This window comes from Cynocephalus volans, chromosome 16 (assembly GCF_027409185.1).
Source record: "Cynocephalus volans isolate mCynVol1 chromosome 16, mCynVol1.pri, whole genome shotgun sequence".
NCBI classification, from domain to species: domain Eukaryota; kingdom Metazoa; phylum Chordata; class Mammalia; order Dermoptera; family Cynocephalidae; genus Cynocephalus; species Cynocephalus volans.
The window spans coordinates 54,863,531-54,879,076 of NC_084475.1; the positions used below are offsets into that span (position 1 = coordinate 54,863,531).

General features: G+C 39.1%; 1 protein-coding gene across 1 annotated transcript in view; it reads left to right on the top strand.

Annotated features, from left to right (window-relative positions):
* Positions 1–12,195: 12,195 nt before the first annotated feature.
* Positions 12,196–15,546, top strand: part of LURAP1L (leucine rich adaptor protein 1 like) — a 45,328-nt gene continuing 41,977 nt past the window's right edge. Inside the window, exon 1 of the mRNA XM_063080292.1 lies at positions 12,196–12,501. Within this exon, the coding sequence (XP_062936362.1) occupies positions 12,196–12,501 (306 nt within the window). The remainder of the gene's footprint in view (positions 12,502–15,546) is intronic.

Genomic DNA, 15,546 nt, shown 5'->3' on the forward strand with positions numbered 1-15,546 from the left:
CCATGTACTGAAGAATGGGCTGGAATAGGAGAAAAAGTGGGAATTCTAGGCAAGAGGGACATTATCAGCAAAGGCAGCATGGTTGACAGTGTGTGAGTGTGTAGGCCAGTTCACAGCAAAGTCAATCTTTGCCCCAGTTTCCAGTAAACTCCTTCTTATTTCTATCTGAGACCTCCTTAGAATGGTCTTTACAGTCCGTATTTCTATCAGCATTCTGCTCGCCACCATGTAAGCAGTCTCTAAGACATTCCAAACTTTCCCTCATTTTTTTGTCTTCTTTTGAGTCCTCCAAACTCCTCAAACCTTTGCCTAACACCCAGTTCCAAAGCTGCTTCCACATTTTCAAGTACTTGTTATAAGCAACACCCCACTTCTCTGGTACCAATTTTCTGTATTAGTCCATTCCTGTTGCTTATAACAAAATACCTGAAACTGGATGATTTATAAAGAAAAACAAAATTTATTGACTATGGTTTTTGAGACTGCGAAGTCCAAAATCCATCTGGTGGTGGTGACAGTGACCCAGGGGCCTCACATTGCAAGATGTTGGAAACAGAGAGAACAGAGAGTGACAGACTCTACTCCTCTTCTTTTAAAGCCCTCAGAACCATACCCCTGACCACCATTTTTAATTCATTCACTACTGCAGGGTCCTACAATTTAATCACCTCTTCAAGGCTCTACCTTTCAATTACCATAACAGGATTTCCCACCCTCCTAACAGTCACGTGGGGGCCAAGTTTCTAATACATAAAACTTGGAGGACACAATTCAAGCTTCAGTGAGTTTGGGGGGATATAATTCAATCCACTGCAATGTGCATGTGAAACTATGTGAAGGCCTTTACAACTGGAACAAGAAACTTACTTTATGATGCCATGGGACATTATATTGAATAGGTAAGATACATTTCACTCCATGGAGGCCATACTGTGAAGGTCAGAATGGATAATTCAGAATTGGGGCTAGAGGCAACGGAACCATTAAGGGTTCTCAGGATGATAAAAGGCATTTAAAAAAAAAAAACTACTTAGAAACAGCATCTCGCAAGGTAGATGAGAAAGAAAACATTAAAGAAGGAAAATCAGTTTAAATCCAAATGTGATCATGGGGTGATGAACCTGAACTGCAGCAAGGTCACCAAAATAGAATAATGTATTACTGAAAAAAAATCAGTGGGGTTTGATGATTAACTGAATGTAATGATAAAAGAGATAGAAACATGGTAAATATTCCCAAACCTCTAAACAGTGGGAGAGGTGGAGCTTACAAACAGTGTTGCCATAAATTAAAATAAGGAAGTATGGAAAATAGTGGGTTTGAGGAAAGTGACAAATTTAGTTTGGGGCACAATGATTTTATGTAATGATGGGTAATTCAAAGGCAGGCATACTGTGGATTTTTTAAATAAAGGGATAGAAAGAATGAAAAGCCATGATCTAGGGGTAGCATGAGGTTGTAGAAAGACCTCACATAAAAGATAAAATCAGCAAAGCTGGTAGTTCTGTGCAGAGCCTGGAGAAGGTACTTAAGATTTTGAAATATTATTTTCATTAAGTCACTTAACATCTCTGGGTATTTATGTTTCTTAAAACGTTTAAAAAGCACATTAATTCCTGCTATAATTACCACATTATGGGAATAAAATAAAGTCGTGATTATTAGAATTTTTGGAAATTGTCAAATCTTATATATGTTATAAATCAGAGATCAGAGGCAGAAGTATAATTTTTTTTTTGCCTGATTCATATACAGGTGGTTTATCTGCTCTTTCTAGGGTCTTACAGAGGAATGTCACTCTCTCCTATCCACTTGCAAAGGGGTGGAAAATAGCAAAACAGTAGAGAACACAAAATTTATTTTATTTTATTTTTTTTATTATTTTTATTTTAATTTTTATTTTTTGCATGTGGCTGGTATGGGAATCTGAACCCTTAACCTTGGTATTATCACCATTATGCTCTCCCAATTGAGCTAACCAACCAGCCCAGGATTTATTTTCTGAGAAAACAAATCTTAGGATTGGCTGAGCTTTCTTCTGTCATCAAACACTTGTATTTTCCGAACTACAAAATAAGAATGAGACATTCCATACCCATTTAGTGGATATGTTCTACAAGCTTCACCAAATACAAGAACAGGGATCCTGAGTAGGGAGAAAAGGGAGGAAGTGGTGCTGCACGGCCAGGCACATGTCTCTTGAGCTAATAGCAGAGTACAAAGAGTTTGAACCTGATCACTGAGGATTTTGATTAAGAAAAGAAAAAAAAATCAATAATGATTAAGCACATGGACTTTGGATTTGATAGAAGGGTGTTTAGATAGAACACAGCTCCTAGTTGTATAGCTGTGGGAAATTCGCCAAAGTTAGCTAAGCCACTAATTGTAATAGGGACACAATAAGAGGACTTGTCTCCTAAGGTTGTTGCCAAACTGTGATGAGATACAGAGTGAGTACTCAATAAACACTAGCTAACATTCTTAAAAGGAAACAGTGCTACATCTACTCTCACTAGCATGAGGACAACACTCATGTCTAGTTGTAGTTATTAAATATACAGGAACAAAAAAAATAGAGAGAAAATGGCAAGAAAGAAGGAAAGAGAGACAGAGGAAGAACAAGCAAGGAACAAGGATGGGTAAATAAAGGAGAAATGGGATAAAAATGAGGAAGAACAAGGAAGCAAATGACAGGAAAAGGTTGAAAAGAGCAATGGTAAAAGGGAACAGGGAAAATATTAATTATTAAAATTAATACTTACAGCTTCAAATTTCTATATGTCATTGTTTTGTCATCATAATAGAAGTGGATCGAAATAAAATTTAATTGTGAATAAAGCTGGAAAAAAATTTAATGGAAAACTCATCAGAAGCATAAGAGAAATAGAAGGGAAAGGGAGGAGAGAGCCTTGGTATTGGACATATGGGAATTGATTGAAAATGTGAAAAATGACTTCATCTAATTCCTTTCTGTGTCTTCTTTTTACATCTCTCTATCACTTTATAAAAATGTTTGTTCAAATAATGTGCAATGCAAGCCTTCTTAGTCAAATATGGTTTGGCCTTTGTACACTATTTTAAACAAAGTACACTTACATAATTTGGAATGGTGCTATAATACAAAGTGAAGGTATTAGATTACACCAGGAAACTTCAGTTCTATAAAACAGAAGCTACACTCCAGCAAACTAGCAAATCTTTTTTTTTCTATTCCCTATTCATACACAATTCAGAATGATGTAATGCCAGGTTACATATCAACCAAACCATTCTTTTAATGAATCTTTGACCCAAATGCCTGTGGAATCTGTCTGGATTTAATACTATGCTGAAAAAATGAATAAACTCAACTCTGTGGTTTGACTATCTACTATAGATTACTACAGTTCTCCCACAAAAACAAAAATAATTCAATTTAAGATGTTCATATTATGCTAGAAAATAAATATTAATAGACAATGCAAGCATATTGAGTAAGGACTTAAAGCATTTTTCTTGTGAGTTGAGATATCCTTCTTACAGACTGAGATTTACAGTGAGATTTAGTGACCAAGAGACTTTTGCAAACTTTTGATGTATCAGACATTAAGCGTTGGCACAGAAAAAAATGTGTAGTACCTACAGTTGTATTTGATGCCCCATCACCTTTCAATCCCCTCTGCCACCCACACATTCAGACACACATTCACCTGGACTCTTCTTTCTCCCCCTATACGGGGCTCCCAATCAAGTTCCTACACTCTAGTGTTGGTTTTGACCTCTTCCCATCTGCTATGGTTTAAATGTCCCCTCTAAAATGCGTGTTGAAACTTGATTGCCATCTTAACAGTATTAAGAGGTGGAGCCTTCAAGAGGTGTATTCAACATATTGATAAATAAATGTTTTCACATATTTCTGATTACCTTTTTAAAGATCAAATCCTAGCAGGTGAATTGCTGAATCTCATGATATGCCTGATCTTAAAACTTAATCAGTAGCCCTCCAAAAATGTTCACCAATTTACAGGTACACCAATAATATATTTAATTCACCCGAGATATAGTCACAACTCAGGTATTCTAAATGTGACAGTAAGTTAGTAAATAAATAAACAAATAAATAAGTTTTGCTTTTTTTCTTGCAAAAGAGTTGTAACAATCTACCTACAAATAATAAAAATCTGTCTTTTTCAGAATTCTCTGTCCTTCAATCATCTCAAGCACAAAACCAAAACAGAGACAGAGGTATTTCTGCTCCAAATTTCTACATAGCTGTGAAATGAGATTCGTTACTATTGTGACCGTTTTTTGTCTGCATGTAAGTGTTCGGTGTTTTCCTCAGTCAGAAGGTCTCTTTGTCTCTCTCTCCCACTCTCTCTTTTTCTTTCCTCCTTCCCTTTCTCCCTCTTCCTTTTTGAGACTATATCTTGTACTATGGCATCTTAGATATTTATGATCATATCTTCTCAACTGGCCCCTTAAGAACCATCATTGACTCACAAATTCAAATCAAATTGCAGTGCTTTCTGGTAGAGCATGATAAAATTTAAATAGAACTTAGCATTGTCTTAAAACAAAGGTTATTATGGAATTGAAGGTCAACCACCACAACATCAGCAACAACACATGGGTTGAGTATAGGAAGATCACAAAAAGACAGGAGGGGTTGAGCAATTGTACTTTCAGCTGCCTTTTATCTTCTGCAATGGCAGGGTAGCTTGGGCTTCCCACTTTCCCTGCCCCCAGTGAATTTGCCATGCCTTTGGAGTTTGCCACATCACTCTGGCAATGAGCAGTCTCTCTGGTCAAAAGGTCACACACCCTTCTGCCCAAAGGCAGAATTCTTGCACAAATGTTCACACAGCACCCTTTCACGAATGCCTTGTGAAATGCCACAGTTCTGTTAGAGCCATCACCTTGAGAACTAAGGAATTAATTTCCACATCTATTAAGATCTGGGCTCCACCAAGTGGCAGATTCAGCCTCAAATATCAGCCCTGTGCTACAGAAGGGTGTGACAGTTTACATGAAATCAAAGGTGGAGAATGGGAACAGATTTCTAGAACATTCTAACGTTTCTTAATGATTTGTTATAAATACATCCTCCATGGATCATTTACCTCCTTTTTTCTCTCTCTCTCTTTTTCAACCATTATATTTTTGAGCTCTCCGTCATTTGGAATATAAATTCCCCCAAATCATCAGAAGCAGTAACACAATTTTGACTTCTTAAAAACATATGTTAAGCAGTAGAATCCCTTAATAGTTCTGAAGGAGGGCTAATGCCCATCTGTAGGTAATGAAAGCAGCATGAGTTTGGGAGGAAAGTATAAATTGGGACAAATCCCAGCTTCCTCACTTGATGCCAGTGGAACATTGGATGAGTGATTTCACCTCTGCAGCTTCATATTCATCTTACCAGAGGAAAGTTAATAGCGTTTTTCTCCATGATGTTATGAGGATTAAATGATACAAAACATACAAGAGTCTGTCATAAAATAGTTCTCAATTCATAGAAGCTCCCCTTGCAGCTAACGTGTTTTCATTTTCCCCCATGTTATTTTATTAGTGATTTGTCCTGCCCTGATTTAAGAGTGTTTTCTACTTAGAAAAAGGTTCTTGCTGATTCACAAAATGGATATAATGATGAGTAACTATCTGCATTAATATTTAGAGGACATAATTACATATTTATCTTTTATATAAGGTGCATATCCTCAGTATGTCTCATTATGTTCACAAAAGTATTCTTACTGAGTCACACCTACTTCCAAAAGAAAACCACACACACACACACACACACACGCTTGACACACAGCAAGGCTAGGTAGTAGCTTCTAGAAGGCTATTTTCAACTGTAGAGTAATTCTCTTAAGCCGTGAGTCTAGGATCTACAATTCTAATATGGAGTGTTCCTGAGTTTTAATTCCCAAATAATATATCTTACATAGAATATTTGAGTTATTTTTAAAATGGAAAAAATGCATTACAACTTTTATTCTTCATTCTCTTCCTCCCAGAGCTTCTGAAAAGCAATTCTACCTGTCCTTCTAAGTCTGTAATATCAAGGATAAGGAGAAGCTAGAGGCCTAAAATATGAACAGGAATTGAGACATTTCATTAGAAATGGACATTGATAATGAAGCCATGACATTCTACGGGAGTCCTATGGCATGAGCCACATCCGCAGGACAAGGCCATACTGGAATATCACAGCTCTTGCTACACCTCTGCGACACCTTTCTCTGTGTGAGTTCTCACCATACTCAGGAAAAAAGTTTGTTATCTATTCTTCCCTGTGGTTTTCATCCTTCTAATCTATCTCTATACCTCTGCCATTTTTTTTAAGTATGAAACAAAAAGAAGATTCCAGTTCTCTTATTTTATTCACAGCCTCATGTCTAAGGTACAGCCCCAAGGCCCAAGACCATTCCACAGTCATATGGGTTGAACTTTGTCCCCCCCAAAAGATATGTTCAAGTCCTAACCCTGTGATACCTCAGAATGTGACCTCTTTTGGGAATGGGGTTGTTGCATTGTAATTTGCTAAGATGAGATAGACTGAAGTAGGGTGGGTCCTTGATCTAACATAGCTGTTGTCTTAGAAAAAGAAAGAAGTTTGGATATAGACAAGGAAAATAGCCATGTGAAGACGAAAGCAGTGATTGGAGATATGCTGCCCCAGCTAAGATGCCTGGGCCTACCAGAATCTAGACAAGACAAGGAAAGATCCTCTCCCAGAGGCTTTAGAGGGAACATGGCCCTACCCACGCCTTGAGTTCAGACTTCCAGCCTACAGAACTGCCAATAAATTGCTATTGTTTTAAGCTACTCAGTTTGTGGAACTTTGTTATGACAACTCTAAGAACTAACACACACAATTTCTTGAGTTCCCTAATCATCCTGCTTTCTGACCTTGGGACTCATTTCCCCAATATGGTTTTGCTCAGCCCTTAGGCTTAAAACTGTGCGACGTTTTCTGGCTTCGAGTATTTATTTCCTTCCTTAACCATAATTAATGATCATCCTTTAACAAGTTTATGCAACAGAGGTTTGCTGGAGCCCACTTGTACTAGTTTGCAGGAGATAATTGTTAAATTTTCAGGAATTTTGCAAACTGATTTCCTAATACAGCCATTATTTTAAAAATCACATTATACAAGCTGTAAATTACATAAACTAAAACAAAGGTAGTAAATAATCGAAAATCATCACCTCCTAATTATTTGACTACATTTTACTTCTATAAATGCTCTTAAGGTTATTTACATCTATTTTGTCTTTACGGTGGAAACACTATGTAATGTTGAACTACTGTCCATCTTTTCCCAACTCACACTGGTAGCTTGATATCAGCCATGGTGGGAGTATTTATACCATGAAAATTGTCAAAAGCTATGAATCAGTTATTTGTATATTTTCAAAGAGCAAGTTGGAAACATTTACCAACATGGCATCGAAATAACCTCTCAAGTCCATTGTATAGCCACACTGGGATGGCTACAGAGGAACAGACTGAGGTTAGCTGAAGAGATCTTTTTCCTGGGCCCTGCATTGCACTTTTCAGTCGTAATTCCTTGCTCAGGAAAGCAAGAAAGATAAAATAAAGGACTCTGTTACAAATGACAGCAGAGAGATTTGACAGGGATTGTAAAGAAGGGATAAGGAAGACTTAGAGGCTGTGACCTACTTTTAGTATTGTCTACTAAATCTCCCAGGGAAGTGTTTAGCTCTGATTATAAATATCAATTAGATTTCAATCAAAGAACTATTCAAGAGGTTGTCTGTCCTCCTTAGGGAGATTTTGGGTAGATAGATAAATAGTTAGTTATAGAGATATAAAAATGTATACGGCATGTATGTACAAGTTGCTCAAATTGGTAACAAACTAGATGATTTCACTTAGTAAAACAGACCCAATCCAGGTACTAAATTATAGATGAATTAAATGACTCTATAAATAGGCAAGGTAAGCCTTAGCAGATACATAATTCCACCATATATGGAATAGGGTCAACATTCTTTACCTCTGCTGTGACATCTTCCTTGTTACACATATAAACTGAACAAAAATATTTACAGGAACAGCAGCTCTATACATTTAAAACAAAGATTCAAAGAACCTGATCGCCATTAAATGGTTACTTCCTAAAATTCTTAAGGGTAATTTGAGGCTGTTGGCTGCTCAATATTATTCTGCACGGTGGGGAGTGGAGTCTCAGGTTAGAGACTCTGCCCTTGTCCTTGAACTCTGTGCCAGCAAGAGTTGGGAATGCTGCAAACTTTCAATCAGTGCCAGAAAGAAGGTGGAAGACCTTTCTTCTTTTAATCACAATGCCAGCAGCAGATTAAGGAGTGGCGTTACCCACACTACGTGAAGACTTGCTGAGTCTACTTCTGCTGTTAAGTACCGTGTCTCATACCAGGAAGTGTTCCAACTGTGTTGGAATGTGTGAAGTGTGCATCACATCAATCTGTTGTGACCGAGGCATTCCTTCAGAACTTGTCATCTGAGTCCAACCATCTTCTTACTTAAGTAGCCACTAAGTTTTTTTGTTTTTTGGTTTTTGTTTTTAATGATAAATAAGAGGTTCTCTTTCCTTCTCTATGAACACAATCCAACTGGAAAAGAAACTCAGTCTCTTAAAGTTCTCCATATTTGAACATCCATTCTTAGTTTCTTTATGCATTTTAAGTAAGGGAAAAAAGGTAAATTTAGCTCATACATAAGGCAGTCTCCAAAGGAAACATGTAATAAAGTATTAAAAAAAATTATACTACAAATACCAACAATGCCATCACTATTTTTACAACTTTACTTTTCAGTATATTAGGCTTGAGGAAATACCCTTAGTTTAGGTTCTTGCTGGAAATGAAAGAGAAAGGTAGGAAGAGAGGGGGTACTGCTAAGACCAAGGACTCAAGAGTGTTTCTGTCTTTCTTAGTTCTCCCTATGTTTTCTGTTCTGCTTGCTGCTGATCTCACTCCCACTGCAAGCCCCCATCCTGGACCCATTACTGCAGGGTCTTGTCAACTAATTCCCCAAATGAAGACATGTAATTAACATATCAGGAAAATAGCAATTGGTAAAGCCTGTCACACATTTTCTTTAAATCATAGATGAATCTTGAAAACAAACAAAAAATATGTTCAAGACCCAAAGATAAAAAGGTCCTATTTTAACTATTGTGGGTAAGAAACATCCTCAGATGAGGCCACATAAAGCAGTCATGGTAGGGTTAACACATTCTATTATAGGCCTAATATAAGTTCTGTGATTCTAATATGTTCTGAAAATTAGCTAAATTGGAATTCAAAATGTCTCTATTTTAAACTAAAATGTCATAAATCATTAAACTGAGAAATTTTTAAAGGCTTTGCAAATGAACCAAACGGAGTTCGCATGCCTGCACGCAACAGAAGCCAATTGCCAAAGCACCAGTCTTCGCAGTAGAGAAAAGGAGGTTTATTCGCAAGGCAGCCACATGAGAAGACGGAAGTTCTATATCTCAGACGGTCTTGTCCAAGATAAAAGGATAGTATATTATGTGGAAGTGGTCGGGGTGGAGTGAGGATCTATGTAGGCGCAAGCCATCTGCTAGTCTCTGCAGTTTCAGAAAATAGTGGCATTAGCAGGATCCAGAGGCAGAATTTTTGGACATTTGTCCACGCTGAGTAGAGAGGTCTATGGGCTCAACCGGCCTAGCCCAATTTTGTGTTGGGCCAAGCTGACCAAAAAGATCCTGAAAAACACCCTTAGGCACACAACTTACAATTTCAATGCTGGAGGCATTATCTTCAAAAGGTATATAGGAAGAAGCACAATGAGAGGTTAGTTATGGAATTTTACTGAAAGAACCGGCAATTTAAACAGGGAATAAATTTTAACTGAAAGCCATGGTTATAGCTTAACATAACAAAGATTTTCTTTGAAAGTTTACATTTGTTTTATATTTCACTAAAACAAAGTATTACTTTACATATATGTCACACTAGTAAAAGTGTGATAGTAAAATCAGAGGAGTTGATCTGCAGACTAATTTAAAAAGCCAAAAAAACCAATTATTTTTTAGTTAATTTCAGCATCTAATACTAAATGTACTGTCTGTGACCCACACCAAAAGAGGTGTTCCATTTTTCTATAGTTACATTAATGATAATTTAACAAAAAAACCCACCTTTTTTTATTGACCAAGTTCAAGTTAGATATTGCATCTGTAAGCTGCTCTTCTCAGCCAGCCCTATCCAGATATTTGAGGGTTTTAAAAAATGGTCCTTGACTGAAATGCAAGACTTCTGTAATTACATGTCACAGTGCAATTCTTATGCAATGAACTTGTGGTTTTCCAAATTTAGGACAAGGCTTGTAGTTTTATCAGTGGATTGAGATTTAGTCTTGTTCTTGTTTGATTCCATAAATGGTGGTTATAACTTTGAATGGGCCGCCTAACTTACAACTGTTTTCTTCATTTCTTTTTAAAAGGGAAAAATAACATACAAATTTCTGGCATGTTGACAAGAGAATTTCAGCAACCTTCTCCCTTACATGAAATATTTCATTCAGAAGGCCTATCTTTTCTCTCCTTACAAGGTTTCCTAGATGAGACTATGATAAAAACAAGCTCTGGGATGTATTTGCCTATATTCTTAAAAGTATAAATCTAAGTGATGTCTCTGGGAACAGAACCTGGAAGGGACCAAGAACACAAATACTTATTGGTCTCAGAAACAGAGGGACCCACACTTTGAAATATTCCAATGGAAACCAAAAATTGTAGTTTACTGGATTGAAAATAGTATCTTCTACTTGAAGATTATTGACACATACTCAATGCTGAATCAAACCTATAATCCAAGTAGCTCAGAGTAATTTACTTGGTAGAAGTATCTCGGATTAATAAATTGCACAGTTTGCATTTCTTCTAAATAGCTGAAAAATTATAGATAAATTATGAAAGAAAACAACTTTTTCACTAGGTCTGCTCAGTATTTTTTCTTCCATGATTAAAATAAATGTATCTCTGCAACTGCCTTCTCTTAAAAATTCAACTTCTGTCTCAGTAGTCATACAAATTATTCTGGTTATCTAATTATTTTTCTTTGTAGTGACCTACTATCACATTTGGTAAGACAAGTAATTTTGGTTGTACATTTTTCATTGAACTTTTGGTAAAATCGTTTCACTTTTTATTAGTATAAAATTATTAGGAAATGCTTCTGAAGCTAATTTTCCTCCCTTTTTGGAAGGTAGGGGGATGAGAAACAACACTCAATTTAAACTCATTCTTCTGTCTCTAATTTTTAAAAACTGTTTTAAAGGTTGTAGCTACCAGGCGATTTTCCCAGGAAAACAAAATCTAATAATCTAAGACGGGTATTCCCAGCTGAAGCAGGATGTTGAAACTGCAACTAGCAACAGAGGTGGGAAAATTCCTGTTGCTCTTCTTGCCTGTGATATACGGTACAAGGGTTGGCCCTGGTTTGGTCCACCTGCCAGCGGAGTTTAAAGTTTCCAAGGCTGGGGGAACACAATGACTTGGATCAAACAGCCTAAATGGGAAGAAGAGCATTTCTACTGCATCAAAGAAGCCATTAAAATCCTGCTAAACTATTTCTTTTTTTTTTTTAGTGCGTCTAGTGCACACGACTGACCTCTTTCACTGACCAGAGATTATTTCTGACAATACAGGATATCCCAAAAGCTTGGAGACATATGGCTGGAAAACGAAAGAACCCATGAGTGTGGCCACATCATTATTTTGTGTCGCGTGGTACCAGATGGGAAGTCAGAGAACGGCGCAGGGATGTGGACGGACAGTTTTATAATGTGAATTTTTCCCCCCTAAAGCTAAAACAGATTTCATTTCCCTCTCTTTTCTTTTGGTCTGCAGTCCTTGTTCCCCCCCCCCCCCCCCACTCTCTGCAATATCAATTAAACCAACTTTGCAGTGAGGTGGCCAAAAAGGAAGAGGATGAAGCGATCTCATTAATCTTAGTAAGTGTGGAAGGAGTCGCAGGGGCTGCGACCCCCGAGTCCTGTGCGGATTTCAGGGCTGAGACAGCGTCGGCGGCGATGGAGCGGACGGTGCACTCGGTCTGCCGAGGATAGAGACCCGGGCGCCGGGAGGGGTCTGCGGATCGCGCCGCAGCCTTGGAGGCCGGGGCTGCCTCTCATCCGCTGCGTGTTATTACCATTATCACCGACCTCGAAAAGTCATGGAAGACGGTCCGCTGCCAGACCTCAGAGACATCGAGCTGAAGCTGGGGCGCAAAGTACCCGAGAGCCTAGTGCGCTCGCTCCGTGGGGAGGAGCCGGTTCCTCGGGAAAGAGACAGGGACCCCTGCGGGGGGAGCTGCGGCGGCGGCGGCGGCGGCTGCAGTAGTAGCAGCAGCAGCTGCAGCTTCCCTCCTTCCTTATCGTCCTCCTCTTCGTCCTCCCCAACCTCTGGCTCCCCACGACGTAGCCACTCCAGCGCCCTGGAGAGGCTGGAAACCAAGCTTCACCTTCTCAGGCAGGAGATGGTGAGTGTGAGGCGCTAGCCGCAGGGGTGGGGGCCCTGGGCGGAAAGCTGGGGCGATCGGAGGATAGGGCAGGGGAGAAGGTGGCAGGGGCTGCAGAGCAGAGTGCTGAGCGCGTGGGAAATGCGGGCAGAGGAGCGCGCAGGGGGCGCGCGTCTGCAGGCAGCTGCTGCGAGGCTTGTTTACCACGGACTTTGCTCGGTCACCGTGTGCTACGACAGCAGAGTCTGCTCTACTCTGTGTACTTTCTGATAGTGCCGACTCACTGTGCCCGCCTCTTTTTTAGCTGCCAGTCCGCAGCCTCCCGGGCACTAGCCAGCCGAGGTTTTGCGGTTACTGAACCCATCTGGGGCCTGCTGTGCGCCGGTTACACTTTGGGTAGGTTCAAAAGGTGGCTCAGTCCAATGCACTTAATGCAAAAATACTTCCCGGTTTGCCGGGAGGTGGCGCGGCGGGGTCCTTGCAGCTCTCCGCACTAGCTCTCTCTTGCACCGGTACCGCTCCGCCCTCCTACCCCCCTTCCCCGCCACTTGGTGCAGCAGCCGCAGCTGTTCAGGGGCCACTGTTGAGCGGATTCTCCACAGCTGGTTCCGAAAACAATGGCCCACTCGTCCTTGATGTGCTTATGAGTAGCTTGTTTCACTGTTTTGATCCAGGCGAGCAGGTGATCCCCAGGCCCAGGGATTTGCTAATGACCACTTCCTACTCTTCTCCCTCTAGCCTCAATCTGCAATTGTTTTCTCTGCTGTTTGCAAACGTTAGCCTAAGCATAGCACAATGGGACAAGTACCAAGTCTAAGAATAATTGTTATTCCGGATGTACTTAGACTAAGACACTTATTTACTTGGCATGTCTCTTGGGCAAGTCACTTCGCTTCTGTAGACCTCAGTTTATTTGTCCGGTGGTGAACTGGTTGGAGGAAATGATCCTTTCCTAAATCCTTTGAAGAGGCAACAGCATTTTCTAGCAGCTTGGAGATGAGGAAAGTTTCAACAGCGGGCCTCACTCACCCAGAGGATGGTGAGAAAGATTTCCTGCATAAATGATCTGGTCTACTGGGGATTTGCACTAAAAATATGTAATCATGGGTGTTTCCCTAGCCCCCTTCTTTCTGCCGTTGAATGACTCTGGAGGAAATTAATTCCAAGCATAAAGTAATCCTGCCAAATACATTACCGCAAAACGTCAGTCTTCAGAGGTCATGTCCTGTGTTCAGAATTTTCACCCCACTGTCTACACACAGGCACTGGGATGTGATTCTAAACACTTCTCACAGGATCTTTAAAGCTGGTCTACCTAAGGACGTTGGTTTTTATGTTTCAAGTATCCATTTTCTTTCCACTTGGAATGTCCCAGATGTTCAAAGTGAATATATGTTTGAGTATCTATAGATACATATATATGTGTGTATATATTTATGTGCCATGTGTACTGCAAATTATCTTATTAGCATATTTACGTTTCCCTGTCTAAATACACACACATACATAGTTATTAAGCATTTACTATATCCCGGTAATTAACTGTGTGCTGAAAATACAAAATGAAAGACTCAAGGAGGCTGTCTGTTAAGAGCTCTCAAATCTCTTGCACTCATTTGCCATTTATTATTTGTAGTATATCAACGGAGGTGTGTTGATGAACTCTGTTGAGTAAAGAAAAAAATCTGGTTATTTTCAACTAATGAAACCTCCTAGACATCTATTTTTCTTAATGAGAATTTCATAGAGTTGATAAAAATCTGCTTTTTAAATCAGATTTTGCTATGTATAATGTTCATGGTATATTAATAATTTTTTAAAAAGCAAACAGAAAAAGCAACAGCAGCAGATTGCTAAATTCATTATATTTTCTATGTGAAGCTTCATATCTATGGACTTAGAAGAATTATGCCAGAACAGATGTTTTTGTGTTAAACTTTGTTCTTTAATAAAGGTCTCCATTGAGCAAATGTTAACGTTGGCTGTGGGAGTTCAGAGGGACTGAAAACAGCTATATTACCTTGTCAAGGAGACCATTTCTCCCCATTCTACATAATTCTTGTGGGTGCTAAAAACCTCAGCGCTAGCACAATTGAAAAGCAACAGATTTGTTTTTACGTAGAGTTGGCAATTTTGTTACAAACCCAGTGCAATTCTGTAGTTCTTCCTGTCTCCTCCTAGCATCCCCATGTACAGAAGTTAGGAAACTAGAGTTGGGCTATGACCTCTTAACTATGATTTCTATGTTCTTTTCTGCCCTATACTATGAGTATAGAGTTAACCTCCTTGGTATTATGCATGATCCCACATCTCATGCTCATTATTTTGAGTTGTTCACAGATTTTTCTTCTGGATGGCCTGGAATTATGAGGCTTTGGCCCCTCTCTCAGAACTCCTTCCTAAGAAACACCACAGCCATGAACAAACCTTTCTAGAGAACTCTAGGAATTAAACTTTCTTTTCCTATTGGAATGGATATAAATACCATTGACACAGTACAACATAGACTTGCAGGCAGGTAGTCTCCACACGTGAAGGTATTTACATACACACGATGACATCATTGTCTTTGTTATCTCCTTTTATGTTTTTATGGATTATTTCCTTAATTCTTGCCTGTAAATGTTACAGTCACTGCCCTTAGAGATCTGTGAGATGTGGTTGTAAAGCAGGCAAGTTGAAAGAGAGATTGAAGGAGAAGAAACTCATTCTGTGGACCAACTTCTTAATGCTGAAACTCTTTATTAACAACATGAATAGCACCTTATGGAATAAGGGTATGAGAGGGAAAAAATTAGAAAAGGAAATTTGCAGGCATGTATTTGACACAATAGGCCAAGTCAAGGTAACCTTTGGATGTCTGGGGGAGCAGGCAAATTTTCCCAGTGTGAAATATTTTTATTTTGAATTTAAAGATAGGAAATTTGATAATACAATCAGCAAATGCAGAGATACACACAGGAAGTTTATAATGAAATTGGAAACAGGTGTTAGGCCTCTCATACAAAGTCTGCCCAATAATATGTGTTCATACTTTTCAGTTCATAGAGTGTTTTAATATCTGTC